General features: G+C 49.6%; 1 protein-coding gene across 1 annotated transcript in view; it reads right to left on the minus strand.

Moving 5' to 3' along the window:
* LOC132823130 (acid sphingomyelinase-like phosphodiesterase 3b) overlaps window positions 1-12,170 on the minus strand; it is a 33,139-nt gene extending 20,969 nt beyond the window's left edge. The window contains exons 1-4 of the mRNA XM_060836675.1: window positions 11,901-12,170; window positions 5,958-6,168; window positions 3,585-3,682; window positions 108-251 (exon numbers count right to left, since the gene is read on the minus strand). Coding sequence (XP_060692658.1) covers window positions 108-251; window positions 3,585-3,682; window positions 5,958-6,168; window positions 11,901-12,021 — 574 coding nt within the window. The 5' untranslated portion in view covers window positions 12,022-12,170. The remainder of the gene's footprint in view (window positions 1-107; window positions 252-3,584; window positions 3,683-5,957; window positions 6,169-11,900) is intronic.
* Between the last annotated feature and the right edge of the window lie 2,689 nt (window positions 12,171-14,859).

The raw sequence follows: 14,859 nt of genomic DNA on the forward strand, positions 1-14,859 counted from the left end.
GGTCGTCCGAGATAGAAATGGAGAGGTCTAGGAAGGGGAGGGAGGAGTCTGAGACGGTCCAGGTAAATTTGAGGTCGGGGTGGACCTCCAGATGTGAAAACCGATACCTTTCTGGAAAGTGGCGACTGATGCTGCTTCCAACCACTGGGCCCACAGCTCTGCAGTTTGATTGTAGAGCACATGGCCATTCGCAGGAAACTGGCTCTTTGGATGAATATCATGGTTCCCCATTGCCGCATAAACCTTGGTGTCTGAGTGAGGAATAATAAACAAATCATGAAATCTCTAATTTGGACAATTAGCCAAACCGATTTACAGAATGGGACTGATTTCTCTTGATGGCACTGTTCTAATATATTACAATTTATTACTGAATATTATAGCATACAGCATCATAGGGAGGTGTGCCCTTCAATACCTCACCCAGGGGGTTGTCTTTATGAATAGGCCCAGACAGCACAATGGTAAAAGCAAACATAGGGCGTGGATGGCTCAGTGGTTAGCGCTGCTGCCTCACAGCACCCGGGTTCATTCTAGCCTCAGCTGACTGTCTGTGTGGAGTTTGCATGTTCTCCCTGTGTCTGTGTGGGTCTCCTTCCAAAGAAATGGTGTGGATAGTCAGATTTTTTTTTTCCCAGGGCAGAAATGGCTATCATGAGGGAGCATAATTTTAAGGTGATTGGAGGGAGGTTTAGGGGAGATGTCAGAGGTAGGTTCTTTACACAGTGAGTGGGGGTTGTGTGCGGAATGCACTGCCAGCAGTGGGAGTAGAGTCAGATACATTAGAGACATTTAAGCAATTCTTGGATTGGAACATGGAAGATAGTACAATGAAGGGCATGTAGGTTAGTCTGACCTTAGAGTAGGATAAAATAGGCACAACATCGAGGGCTGAAGGGCCTGTACTGTTCTATGTTCTATGTGCAGGTTAGGGTGAATTGGCTATGCTAAATTGCTTGTAGTGTCCAGGGATGGCAGGCTAGTGGGGTTAGCCATGAGGGAATGCAGGGTTATAGGGGAGGTGGGTCTGTGTGAGGTATTCATCAGAGGGTTGGTATGGGCTGAATGGCCTGCTGTAGGGTTTCTATGATTGGGAGGGGACAGTCACCCTTCAGCCTTGTTCTGGCTTTGTTTCAACACCGACAGGAATGCACACTGCACAAGCCACAGGGGGATAGCAGTGGGGATGTTAGTCCGATTGGCGATAGCAAGGAAATTTCTGCCACTCTCTCCAGCGTTTTGTTTGGTCTCCATTTTAAAAAGTCATTCGATGGAATATAGAATGAAGATTTGCCCTTCACTCTTGTGTCCGGGTACAGTGAGTAGCTGAGCCAGGAACACCAAGCAGATTCACACTATGACAGTAGAGTTGACTGTAATTTCCCTGGGCCAGCCCCAAAGAGCAAGAAATGGATTCAGGGGTTTTAATCTTGATTGTTCTCTGGGATTTTACACTCTTCAAGTCAAAGTAAAATTAGGCTTTCTTTGCGATGTCCACCACAGTTTGCTTTGGCCAACAATGAGAACCTCTCTCCCTGTTGTAGTCAGACATAGGAGCAGATGTAGGCCATTCTGCCCATCAAGTCAACTTCACCATTCAATGAGATGACGGCTGATCTGATAATCCTCAACTCCAATTCGTTGTCCTATTCACAAAACTCTGCATTTCCTTGGAGATTTAAAATCTGTCTTTCTTAGCCTTGAGTACACTTAATGTCCCAGCCTCTACAGCCCTCACTGGCAAAGATTTCCACAGATTTTCTAACCTCAAAGAAAAAGAATCTTCCTTATCTAGGTTTTAAATCGGCAGTCCCTTACTCTGAGGTCATGCCCTCAGGTCTGAAACTCTCCCACAAGAGGAAACAACTTTCTCCATCTCTGCTGTCAAGTCCCCTTGCATGCTTTAATAAAGCCTTCTCTTATTCTCAGGCAGCATGGTGGTTAGCACTGCTGCCTCACAGGGAGCTGGGTTCAATTCCAGCCTTGGGCACTGTCTGTGGGGAGTTTGCACATTCTCCCCGTGTCTGCGTGGGTTTCCTCCGGGTGCTCCGGTTTCCTCCCACTGTCCAAAGATGTGCAGATCAGGTGCATTGGCCATGCTAAATTGCCCGCAGTGTTAGTTAGGGGTAAATGTAGAGTAATAGAGCAAGGGAATGGGTTTGGGTGGGAAACACTTCGGAGGGCCCGTGTGGACTTGTTGGGACGAAGGGCCTGTTTTCACACTGCAGGGATTCTATGATCTATGAGTCTCCTAAACTCCAATGACTGCAGACCCAATCTCTCCTCGTAAGTCAGCCTCTCCATACCTCGGACCAACCTAATAACAGCCTCCAATGCCAGTATGATTTTCTTGAGATAAGGGGTAATATTCACAGTATTCCAGCTGTGGTCTGAATAGTGGCTTCTATAATTTTAGCAAAACCTCCCTATTTTTATACTCCATTCTCTTTGAAATAAAGACCACCATTCCATTTGCCTTCCCTGTTTCCTGTTGCATTTGTCCACTAGTTTTTTTTTTGTAATTTACCAACAAGGACTCTCAAACCCTTCTGTGCTGTAGCTTTCTGTATTTAAATAATATTTAGTTCATCTGTCTTTCCTAACAAAGTGCATCCTCACATTTCCCCATGTTCGAGTCCACCTGCTAATTTTCTTTCCCACTCGCCTAATCTGTCTGTCTTTCCCTGCAAACTCTTTGAATCATCCTCCCCACTTGCATTCCCACCTATTTCTGTGCCCTCCAATAACTTGGCGAGGGTGGAGTCATAGAATCACACAGGAGCAGAACTGACCCTTCCATCCAATAATGCTGACCGTAATCCCAAACTAACCTAGCCCCATCTGCCTGCACTTGGCCATATCCCTTCAAACCTTCCCTATTCATGAACTTATCCAAATGTCTTGTAAAAGTTTTAATTGTACCCACATCCCCCACTTCCTCTGGAAGTTCATTCCACATGCGAACCACCCTCTGTGTAAAAAAAAAATTGCCCCTCATGTCTTTTTTTTATCTTTCTCCTCTCGCCTTAAAAATGTGTCCCCCCCAGTCCTGAAAACCCCCCCACCCTGGGGAAATGACACCTGCCATTCACCTCATCTATACCTCACGTTATTTGATGCAGGTCATTCTGTTTTGTTAACGTGAATACGCTGGAATGCGATTGATGAATTGGGGACACTGTTTCTAACGCTTATTAAAAACGTGTGTTGGTTGTAACATTTAAAGCACTGTTTCTAAAGTGCACATTTTCAATAATGTGAGGGTGCACAAGAACAACCATCGCGCTAAAGAAAACCCACCAGTAAACCTCTATAAGGTCACCTCTCAACCTCTGACGTACACTCACACTCCTCAGTGTCAATAATTGTGGCCCCATTGACATTGTGCTTTATATTTGTTGGCATAAACACTTTAGACCCCTTGGCATTTTGTTGTCCATTGCTTTTTTGCTGGGTCCATTTGTGTACTTTCTGAGCATTGATCTCTCCTGCCTGTTGGTGGCTAGCAAAGGTGCAGAACTTTGGGACATTGTCTGTCATTTCAGCTCCTGTCCATCAGAGACCTTGACAACGTTAGCACTCACCTGGGAAGACTTGCTGTATGAGCTGTGAGACATTCCCAATTATCCTCAGCACTGCTTCCTCACTGAGTTGTTCATTAGGGATGTGCGGAGTGTCATCTCTGCACAAGAAGGGAATAGATCTCGGACATTAATCACACACTGGATAGGAGGAAGATTCAGTTAGTCTTCTGATTAAATAAACATTCTAATCTGGACAGAGTGCATCTCCATTTTGGAAAGTTAACACGACAACCTTTTCACGCAGAGAGTGGTGCATGTGTGGAATGAGATAGTGGTGGAAGCTGGTACAATTACAACATTTGAAAGGTGTCTGGATGGGTGAGATGCGCAGCAAATACTCGCAAATGGGACTAGATTAATTTAGGAAATCTGGTCAACATGGATGCGTTGGACCAAAGGGTCTGTTTCCGTGCTCTACGAGTCTGGCTCTATGGTCCTGCTGTATTTCTTACAGCCAATCAGGATGGCGAAGGTAAACCCAGAACAATACTGTCATAGGGCCCGAGGCAGTGAGACACTCTCAGGGTTATAAAGGACCAGCTGAGGATAGGTACCAGGAGGTAGTCTTCTCCAGAGATCTACAGCTGCCACAATTTGCCAGGAAGGGTGAGTCATTTCACTACTGGAAGGGTGAGATACTTAGATGTTGTCACCATCGTATAGAATCATCTAGAAGCAGGCCATTTGGCCCAACCAGTCCACACTATCCCTCTGAAGAGCAGCCCACTCACAGCCTCCAAGCCCCATCCCTGTAACCCAGCATTTCAACTGGGACAACACTACTATTATAGGACAAGCCAAACAGAGAACAGTCAGGGAATTCCTAGAGGCATGGCACTCATCCACTGATTCAATCAATAAGCACATCGACCTGGACCCAATATACCGACCACTGCAGCGGACAGCTGGAACTGACAACCGGAAGCGGCAGATTCAAACCACTACAAATGCCGGAGGAAACATCACAGAAGCGCTTCACAGGAGGCTCCCAAACGCTGAGGATGTCACCTAGACAGGGGACGAAATGTCTGCAACACAAATTCCCAGCTCGGCGAACAGAACCACAATAGCATTTCCCATGGCTAACCACCCAGCCTGCACATCCCTGAACACTATGGGGCAATTTAGCATGGTCAATCCACCCTGACCTGCACCTCTTTGGACTGTGGGAGGAAACAGGAGCACCCGGAGAAAACCCACACCAGGAGAATGTGCAAACTCCACACAGACAATCACTTGAGGCTGGGATTGAACCTGGGTCCCTGGTGCTGTGAGGCAGCAGTGCTAACCACTGAGCCAGCGTGGTCAAAGTTCCAATTTTCCTTCCATCTCCAAGATTGCCTCTTAGTATTAGCATTGGCTTGTAGTGGAAAGATTTAGAAGGTGATTCTCAATCTGGTTATCCCACATTATGCTTGTGCACTGTACAGAATCTGTGAGAAACTATTCATAGCCCTGGACTTCAAGAAACCTGGAAAGGAAACCATTGTCACTGTCAGTGACTTGCACTCAGTGTGGGGGAAGGGCAGCTGATGAATGTGGAACAGATTGGTGACAACAGTGGGATTTGACGCCCACTCTGGTTGTGGTACCTCCTTGGCATTTCCATGGTGGCGGTCATGGTGCAGTGGATTAGACCTGGCATCAGAAATACAACTCAAGACGCAACAGCAGAATGGGACAAGGAGAGCCATATCCACCTTATTCTCTATTAATTCAGCAACTCCTCTCTTCCTTTATGGGTCACATATTCACACACAGTCATCCCAACATATTTATCCTGTCCAAATGATGGGGTCACATATTCACACACAGTCATCCCTGCATATTTACCCTGTCCAAATGATGGGGTCACATATTCACACACAGTCATCCCTGCATATTTACCCTGTCCAAATGATGGGGTCACACATTCACACACAGTCATCCCTGCATATTTACCCTGTCCAAATGATGGGGTCACACATTCACACACAGTCATCCCTGCATATTTACCCTGTCCAAATGATGGGGTCACATATTCACACACAGTAATCCCTGCATATTTACCCTGTCCAAATGATGGGGTCACATATTCACACACAGTCATCCCTGTATATTTACCCTGTCCAAATGATGGGGTCACACATTCACACACAGTCATCCCTGCATATTTACCCTGTCCAAATGATGGGGTCACACATTCACACACAGTCATCCCTGCATATTTACCCTGTCCAAATGATGGGGTCACATATTCACACACAGTAATCCCTGCATATTTACCCTGTCCAAATGATGGGGTCACACATTCACACACAGTCATCCCTGCATATTTACCCTGTCCAAATGATGGGGTCACATATTCACACACAGTCATCCCTGCATATTTACCCTGTCCAAATGATGAAGTTAGGAAGCGGGAGGATAGCCTTCATGGCGTAGATCGATGAATTGATCAGAGTCCAGGGAGAGTCACAAAGATAATCCCCCCAATTCCCCGGGTTGTTCACGGGCTCTGATGAAGACGGGCACACAGCCGATGGGTTGTCAGTGACACTGTAATCAGGATCCCAGTGCACATCGGTGATGTGCCAGAAATACCCTGAAAGCAAACAAATGTACATCTTGTCACTAAAGGGACCAATTCTTATCTGAGCTGCTGGCCCAGGACCAGACATTTGAGCCCAGTTTAAAGTAATGAATACAGTTACAGGAATTCAATTTGTTTGCAGTCTCTGACCAACATGACGGTGTCATTGTGACAGCAGAAACATGAAGGCAATCGAAAGCCTGACACTCCCACTGCAGTACTGAGGGAGTGTAGCACTGGCACGGTGCAGTACTGGGGGAGTGTAGCACTGGCACAGTGCAGCACCGAGGGAGTGTAGCACTGGCACGGTGCTGTACTGAGGGAGTGTAGCACTGGCACGGTGCGGTACTGAGGGAGTGTAGCACTGGCACGGTGCTGTACTGAGGGAGTGTAGCACTGGCACGGTGCTGTACTGAGGGAGTGTAGCACTGGCACGGTGCAGTACTGAGCGAGTGTAGCACTGGCATGGTGCTGTACTGAGGGAGTGTAGCACTGGCACGGTGCTGTACTGAGGGAGTGTAGCACTGGCACAGTGCAGTACTAAGGGAGTGTAGCACTGGCACAGTGCAGTACTGAGGGAGTGTAGCACTGGCACAGTGCAGTACTGATGAATGTAGCACTGGCACAGTGCAGTACTGAGGGAGTGTAGCACTGGCACACTGCTGTACTGAGGGAGTGTAGCACTGGCACAGTGCAGTACTGAGGGAGAGTAGCACTGGCACGGTGCTGTACTGAGGGAGTGTAGCACTGGCACGGTGCAGTACTGAGGGAGTGTAGCACTGGCACAGTGCAGTACTGGGGGAGTGTAGCACTGGCACGATGCTGTACTGAGCGAGTGTAGCACTGGCACGGTGCTGTACTGAGGGAGTGTAGCACTGGCACGGTGCTGTACTGAGGGAGTGTAGCACTGGCACGGTGCAGTACTGAGGGAGTGTAGCACTGGCACGGTGCAGTACTGAGGGAGTGTAGCACTGGCACAGTGTTGTACTGAGGGAGTGTAGCACTGGCACGGTGCAGTACTGAGGGTGAGTAGCACTGTTACGGTGCTGTACTGAGGGAGTGTAGCACTGGCACAGTGCAGTACTGAGGGAGTGTAGCACTGGCACAGTGCAGTACTGAGGGAGTGTAGCACTGGCACAGTGCTGTACTGAGGCAGTGTAGAACTGGCACAGTGCTGTACTGAGGGAGTGTAGCACTGGCACGGTGCTGTACTGAGGGAGTGTAGCACTGGCACAGTGCTGTACTGAGGGTGTGTAGCACTGGCACGGTGCTGTACTGAGGGAGTGTAGCACTGGCACGGTGCTGTACTGAGGGAGTGTAGCACTGGCACAGTGCAGTACTAAGGGAGTGTAGCACTGGCACGGTGCTGTACTGAGGGAGTGTAGCACTGGCACAGTGCAGTACTGAGGGAGTGTAGCACTGGCAGTGTGCAGTACTGAGCAAGTGTAGCACTGGCACAGTGCTGTACTGAGGGAGTGTAGCACTGGCACAGTGCAGTACTGAGCGAGTGTAGCACTGGCACACTGCTGTACTGAGAGAGTGTAGCACTGGCACGGTGCTGTACTGAGGGAGTGTAGCACTGGCACAGTGCTGTACTGAGGGAGTGTAGCACTGGCACACTGCTGTACTGAGAGAGTGTAGCACTGGCACAGTGCTGTACTGAGGGAGTGTAGCACTGGCACACTGCTGTACTGAGAGAGTGTAGCACTGGCACGGTGCTGTACTGAGGGAGTGTAGCACTGGCACGTTGCTGTACTGAGCGAGTGTAGCACTGGCACAGTGCAGTACTGAGGGAATGTAGCACTGTCACGGTGCAGGACTGAGGGAGTGTAGCACTGTCATGGTGCAGTACTGAGGGAGTGTAGCACTGGCACGGTGCAGTACTGAGGGAGTGTAGCACTGGCACGGTGCTGTACTGAGAGAGTGTAGCACTGGCACGGTGCAGTACTGGGGGAGTGTAGCACTGGCACAGTGCTGTACTGAGGGAGTGTAGCACTGGCACTGTGCTGTACTGAGGGAGTGTAGCACTGGCACGGTGCTGTACTGAGGGAGTGTAGCACTGGCTCGGTGCTGTACTGAGGGAGTGTTGCACTGGCACGGTGCAATACTCAGGGAGTGTAGCACTGGCACGGTGCAGTACTGAGGGATTGTAGCACTGGCACAGTGCTGTACTGAGGGAGTGTAGCACTGGCACAGTGCAGTACTGAGGGAGTGTAGCACTGGCACGGTGCAGTACTGAGGGAGTGTAGCACTGGCACGGTGCAGTACTGAGGGAGTGTAGCACTGGCACGGTGCTGTACTGAGGGAGTGTAGCACTGGCACAGTGCTGTACTGAGGGAGTGTAGCACTGGCACGGTGCTGTACTGAGGGAGTGTAGCACTGGCACAGTGCAGTACTGAGGGAGTGTAGCACTGGCGAGGTGCAGTACTGAGGGAGTGTAGCACTGGCACAGTGCAGTACTGAGGGAGTGTAGCACTGGCACGGTGCAGTACTGAGGGAGTGTAGCACTGGCACAGTGCAGTACTGAGGGAGTGTAGCACTGGCACGGTGCAGTACTGAGGGAGTGTAGCACTGGCACGGTGCAGTACTGAGGGAGTGTAGCACTGGCACAGTGCAGTACTGAGGGAGTGTAGCACTGGCACGGTGCTGTACTGAGGGAGTGTAGCACTGGCACGGTGCAGTACTGAGGGAGTGTAGCACTGGCACAGTGCAGTACTGGGGGAGTGCAGAACTGGCCTGAGTTCCATTTTTGCCCCGTTTATAATGGCGACCCTGTCAGCTCCTCCATGTGAAAGATCCTAAGGCACGGTTTTGAAGATGGTGAGTTGTGCACAGTCTCTGATGTTGAAGTCAGTTGCTATAATTGCGCTGACATTGCTGAACCACGATGTGTTCATTGCCACAAGACAGTTTGTGGCAGTTTGATGGGGTATAAATGGGCAGCTTTATTTGCTGCACCATTCAATTGAAAATATACTTAATTGAATATAACGCGGTTTTGGTTGCTCAGCAGTTGTGGAAGTTGCTCTAAAAATACATTTTATCCAACATTTGACAGTTTCATTATCTCTCTGTTACACGGGTAAAGCACACGCCCCGCCTTTCTCTCAGCCTCTGTGTCATACACTTACTGCGTGTGACATGTACCATCTCCTCTAGCGGGCACTTTATCTCTCTTTAATGCCTTGTGCTCCACATCCCCCAGGGCAGATTTCACAAGTGGAATGGGGAACAAGGGTCGTCAATCCATGTGTAATTAAATAATACAACGTGGGAGATCCCGACTGGATCGGGAGAATGATGGGGTGGTTTTGACAAGTCTGTTGTTTCCATTGTTTCAGAGCCCCGTTTTCCTGCCTACATTGATCTTGCCCACTTGGAGGTCTGAGTGCTGGCTGTCCGTACTGCCCTCTTGATGCTGCTGCACTCAGCTCAATGGTACGCCCTTTGAGTGACTGAATTCCTGCCCTTATCTTTCCCAAAATAAAGTATTGGAAAACCCCTTCACTCACATCCCTCAGGGAAGGAAATCTGCCACCCTTACCTGGTCTGGCCTACATGTGACCCTTAACTCACAGTGCTGCTGTTGACACTAACAGAGAAGTAGGTGCAGGAGGAGACCATTCAGCCCCTCGTGCCTGCTCCGCCATTCAGTGAGACCATCAGTGACCTATCTCCATAAACCTGCCTTTGGCCCATATCCCTTCATACACTTTGCTGAACAGCCATGGATCGATCTGAAATTTAAAATTAACAACAGACGCAGCATTCTCTTCCATTCATGGAAGAGAGTTCCAATCCTCTCCCACCCTTTGTGTGTCGAGGTGCTTCCTAACACCTCTCCTGAACGGTCTGGCTCTAATCCTCAGTCTATGACCCTCATTCTAGACTCCCCAACCTGTGGGAATAGGAGAAAGTGAGGACTGCTGATGCTGGAGATCAGAGTCAAGAGTGTGGTGCTGGAAAAGCGCAGCAGGTCAGGCAGCTTCCGAGGAGCAGGAGAATTGACGTTTCAGGCATAAGCTCTTCATCAGGAAACGTTGACTGTCCTGCTCCTGAGATGCTGCCTGACCTACTGTGCTTTTCTAGTACCACACTCTCAAACCTGGTGGGAATAGTTTATCTTCATCTACTCTGTCTTTCCCTGTTATTATCTTGAAGACTTTGATCAGATCACCCCTTAACTTTCTCAACTTGAGAGAAAGCAGGCCAAATTTGTATCATCTCTCTTCATAACTCAACCCCTCCTAACTTAAGTTCCCTTTAAAACAAATGCACGCATTTACACCTCATGGTGAATCCAGGAGGTGGACACAATCCACTGTGTACTGGGCTCACTACTGCAAAAGTTTAAACATTGCCTGGAAATGTGGTCGAGGGTGAATCAACTGAGCCATTCAAGAAGGGTATTGGATGATGTTTTTGGGTAATAACGATGTGCAGAGAGATGGCGGAAAGCCAGGAGATTGGCACGGGGTAATGGAGACGGGTTTGACAATCGAGACAGCACTGGCACAATGGGCCGAATGGCCTCATTTTGCATTATAATAGGGGCGGCACGGTGGCTCAGTGGTTGGCACTGCTGCCTCAGAGCGCCAGGGACCCAGGTTTGATTCCAGCCTCGGGTGACTGTCTGTGTGGAGTTTACACATTCTCCCTGTGTCTGCGTGGGTTTCCTCCCACAGTCCAAGGATGTACACTTTAGGGTGGAATGGCCCCGTGCTGAATTGTCCCATAGTGCCCAGGGTCAGGTAGGTTTGGTGGATTAGTCCATGGGAAATGCAGGGTTATAGGGTCAAGGAGTCTGGGAGCCATACCCTTCAGAGGGTCGGTGCAGTCATTGGTAGGCTGAATGGCCTGTTCCTGCAATTGCTCCTCAAATGGGCCATTTCAGAGGACAGTGTTGTGAGCATGTTGCTGGAAAAGCACAGCAGGTCAGGCAGCATCCGAGGAGCAGGGGAATCAGGCCGGAGCCCTTCATCAGGAATTCCTGCTCCTCGGAAGCTGCCTGACCTGCTGTGCTTTTCCAGCACCACACTCTTAACTCTGACCTCCAGCACCTGCAGTCCTCACTGTCTCCTAGTTCATTTCAGAAGGTAGTTAAGAGTCAACCACATTGCTGTGGGTCAGGAACCCGGTGTAGGCCAAACCAGGTCAGGCAGCATCTAAGGAGCAGGAGAATCGACGTTTCCTGAAGAAGGGCTCATGCCCGAAACGTCGAATTTCCTGCTCCTTGGATGCTGCCTGACCTGCTGCGCTTTTCCAGCAACACATTTTCAGCTCTGATCTCCAGCATCTGCAGTCCTCACTTTCTCCTCGAAGATTTTAACCTACTGCGAATCCTCTTGCAAGGATGCCTTCCTTGAGGAAGCTCTCTTCCTCCCTCTACAAGGATTTCAGTGAGTCCCTCTCTCACTGCACCTCCCAGGTCATCTCCTGTGCTTAGCCTGCTGGACACACTTTCCTCATTCCTGAAGAAGGGCTCATGACCGAAACGTTGAATTTCCTGTTCCTTGGATGCTGCCTGACCTGCTGCGCTTTTCCAGCACCACATTTTCAGCTCTGATCTCCAGCATCTGCAGTCCTCACTTTCTCCGTAGGCCAAACCAGGTCAGGATGGCAGATTCCCTCCCTTAAAGGCTATTCCCATGGTCCTTCTCAATGCTAATGGTTGCCCACACTCTAAGTTGCCCAGGGATTGACACACCTTCTCTCAGGCAGACAAACAGCAGTTCCATTCTCACCTGTGGAAGACAGAGCGACAGCAGGATTCACCAACAACAGCAACAAACCAAGGACAGGCATGGCAGACAGCAGCCAGGGATTTCTGAAGTTCACCCTTACTCCTTGGACTCTGCCCTGCATCGGAAAGGGGAGTCTGACTTTGTACAGAGAGAGAGAGAGAGAGAGCAGCTGAAATGTACAGCAAAGTTTCTCCCCCTCCTCCCACCCCAGGAGTATGTTAAAGCCAGAGAGTTTGGGTGGATCTGAGCTTTGTGAGGGGGAGTTTTCATCACTTCCCAGCGCCAGTCTCCACCCAGGTTCAGGGGTTGCACAGGATGTGATTTTTAAGGAAATGAAATTTCTGTTTGTGGATTGTCGTGGGATTGAATCCGGGGTTGGTCATCCAAACACACGCACACACGGGAACACCGGGATAGATCCTAACACACTGGGAGGAAGAGAGAGACAGTGGGATTGGAAAGGCTGAAAAAAACCAGAAAGGGTGAAATACACAAATCTAGGGAATTCTCTGCACTGCAGGGGTAAACATACTGACAGTACATTAGGTCAGAGAGAGACTCAGACAGAGAGGGAGGTGCAGGACATACTGACAGTCAGTTTAAATTAAAGTGAGGCGTGTATTTGGAGTTTGACCGTGGAGGTTAGTGTGAACAAAACAGACACTGTCAGATATAAACATCCTAATTATTGATACATCAGGCCAGACTTTGCTGTCAATGCGATAATGCTATTCTGTATACAAGTCAGGAAGTGATCAGGTTACCTACTTAGCAAACTATCTTCGATGTTTTGTGTAAACTTGCTGCGTTTGTCCTGACTGCAAAGTACAACAGAGATTTCACTCTTCCCATTCCCAGCTGTAACAAGTAAAAGTCAGCAGACTCTTAGCAGACCACCCTCTCATTAGCAAGAGATGACCAGTGGTGGTTTAACCTAGGGAGGGATTCAGAAGGAGCCAGTGGTAACCTCAGCCAGTGTAGGAGTTGAGTAAAAAATGAGGTCTGCAGATGCTGGAGATCACAGCTGGAAATGTGTTGCTGGTTAAAGCACAGCAGGCCAGGCAGCATCTCAGGAATAGGGAATTCGATGTTTCGAGCATAAGCCCTTCATCAGGAATGAGAGAGAGTAGCCAAGCAGGCTAAGATAAAAGGTAGGGAGGAGGGACTTGGGGGAGGGGCGATGGAGGTGGGATAGGTGGAAGGAGGTCAAGGTGAGGGGTGGGGGCGGAGAGGTCAATAAGGAGATTGCAGATTAGGAGGGCGGTGCTGAGTTGAGGGAACCGACTGAGACAAGGTGGGGGGAGGGGAAATGAGGAAACTGGAGAAATCTGAATTCATACCTTGTGGTTGGAGGGTTCCCAGGCGGAAGATGAGGCGCTCCTCCTCCAGCCGTCGTGTTGTTATGTTCTGCCGGCGGAGGGTTGGAATGTAGTTCGGAGTCCGTGTGGGATCAGTCGGTTCCTTAGGCAGGTGCTGAGGAAGGAGATGTGGCTGTGGTAACGAGTCTGTTTGAGAACGTGGCTGAACCAGGCCATAGTGCTAGGTGTGTTAGTCAGAGGGAAGTGGGTCTGGGTGGATTACTCTTTAGAGGGTCAGTGTGGACTGGTTGGGCCGAAGGGCCTGTTTCCACACTGTGGGGAATCTAATAAAAACAACCTAGGGAGGAGTTGAGCAGGAGAGCCCCTCGGCCAATGATGGGAATTGAACCCACACTGTAATTCTTTCTACATTACTAACCAGTAGCCCCAGCAAGCTGTGCTAAACCTACCCCCAAGCAGCTGAGTGATACTTGTGTGGTGCCTTTAACACAATAAAATACTTTACAGGGCTGTGATGAAATAAAACATGGCATCGAGCCAGATGAACAATTAATGGCGCCAGGTGTAAAACACTGGTGAAACAGAATGTTTGAACGGGATGTCGTAAAGGAGCAGAGTGGGATAGAGAGATCGAGAGCCAGGGAGGGAATTTCAGAACTTGAGGCTGAGTGAAGTAAAGCCATCATTGCCCCACTTCCTCATTACAGCCGGCCAATCGGTGGTGGTTTAACATGACTGTAGCTCAGGCAAGTCTAGAATAGAAGCTCCTTCGTGGTAGGCTGAGCCAGTGCAGGAAGGGAACCCACACCTTTAGGAGGTACTCCACATCCCAAGCCAGCTAGCCAGCCAAGTGAGCTACCCCAAAGGTCACTGTACTGATTGGAACGAGGCTGGTCAGGTGCATCATATTATTGTGGGCGGCACGGTGGCACAGTGGTTAGCACTGCTGCCTCACAGCGCCTGTAGACCCGGGTTCAATTCCCGACTCAGGCGACTGACTGTGTGGAGTTTGCACGTTCTCCCCGTGTCTGCGTGGGTTTCCTCCGGGTGCTCCGGTTTCCTCCCACAGTCCAAAGATGTGCGGGTCAGGTGAATTGGCCAAGCTAAATTGCCCGTAGTGTTAGGTAAGGGGTAAATGTAGGGGTATGGGTGGGTTGCGCTTCGGCGGGTCGGTGTGGACTTGTTGGGCCGGAGGGCCTGTTTCCACACTGTAAGTCTAATCTAATCTAAAAAAAACTGAGAGTTCCCTGATTGGGGCTGTTAGCCTGGGACCAATCGGGGAGCTCTGGCTGACAGATAGAAACAGGAGATATTGCCCTTTGATGTGAAGGGCACTGCCTGTCACTGGCCACCCGGGTGTTTTCGTATCTTCCTGGTGGTGGAAATTGAATAAAGATTTGTGCACTTTGTGTCTCTCACTGTGTCTCACGCCTGCACACACACACCATGAGTGCTGGGGAAAAAATAAGCACCACCGCAGTTAGGGGGGAGTGTGGGGGGGGTTTTAAAAATAACCAGGAGATTCAGAGAGTCTTCACAGTCTAGAGAGTGGCTGGGAGCTGGCTGGTCCGAGCCCGAGTACAGCACACGTGTGAGCGAGGGGATCCCAGCCTCTGAGCAGTTAGGTCATCACGATGCAG

Source organism: Hemiscyllium ocellatum, chromosome 16 (assembly GCF_020745735.1).
Source record: "Hemiscyllium ocellatum isolate sHemOce1 chromosome 16, sHemOce1.pat.X.cur, whole genome shotgun sequence".
NCBI classification, from domain to species: Eukaryota; Metazoa; Chordata; class Chondrichthyes; order Orectolobiformes; family Hemiscylliidae; genus Hemiscyllium; species Hemiscyllium ocellatum.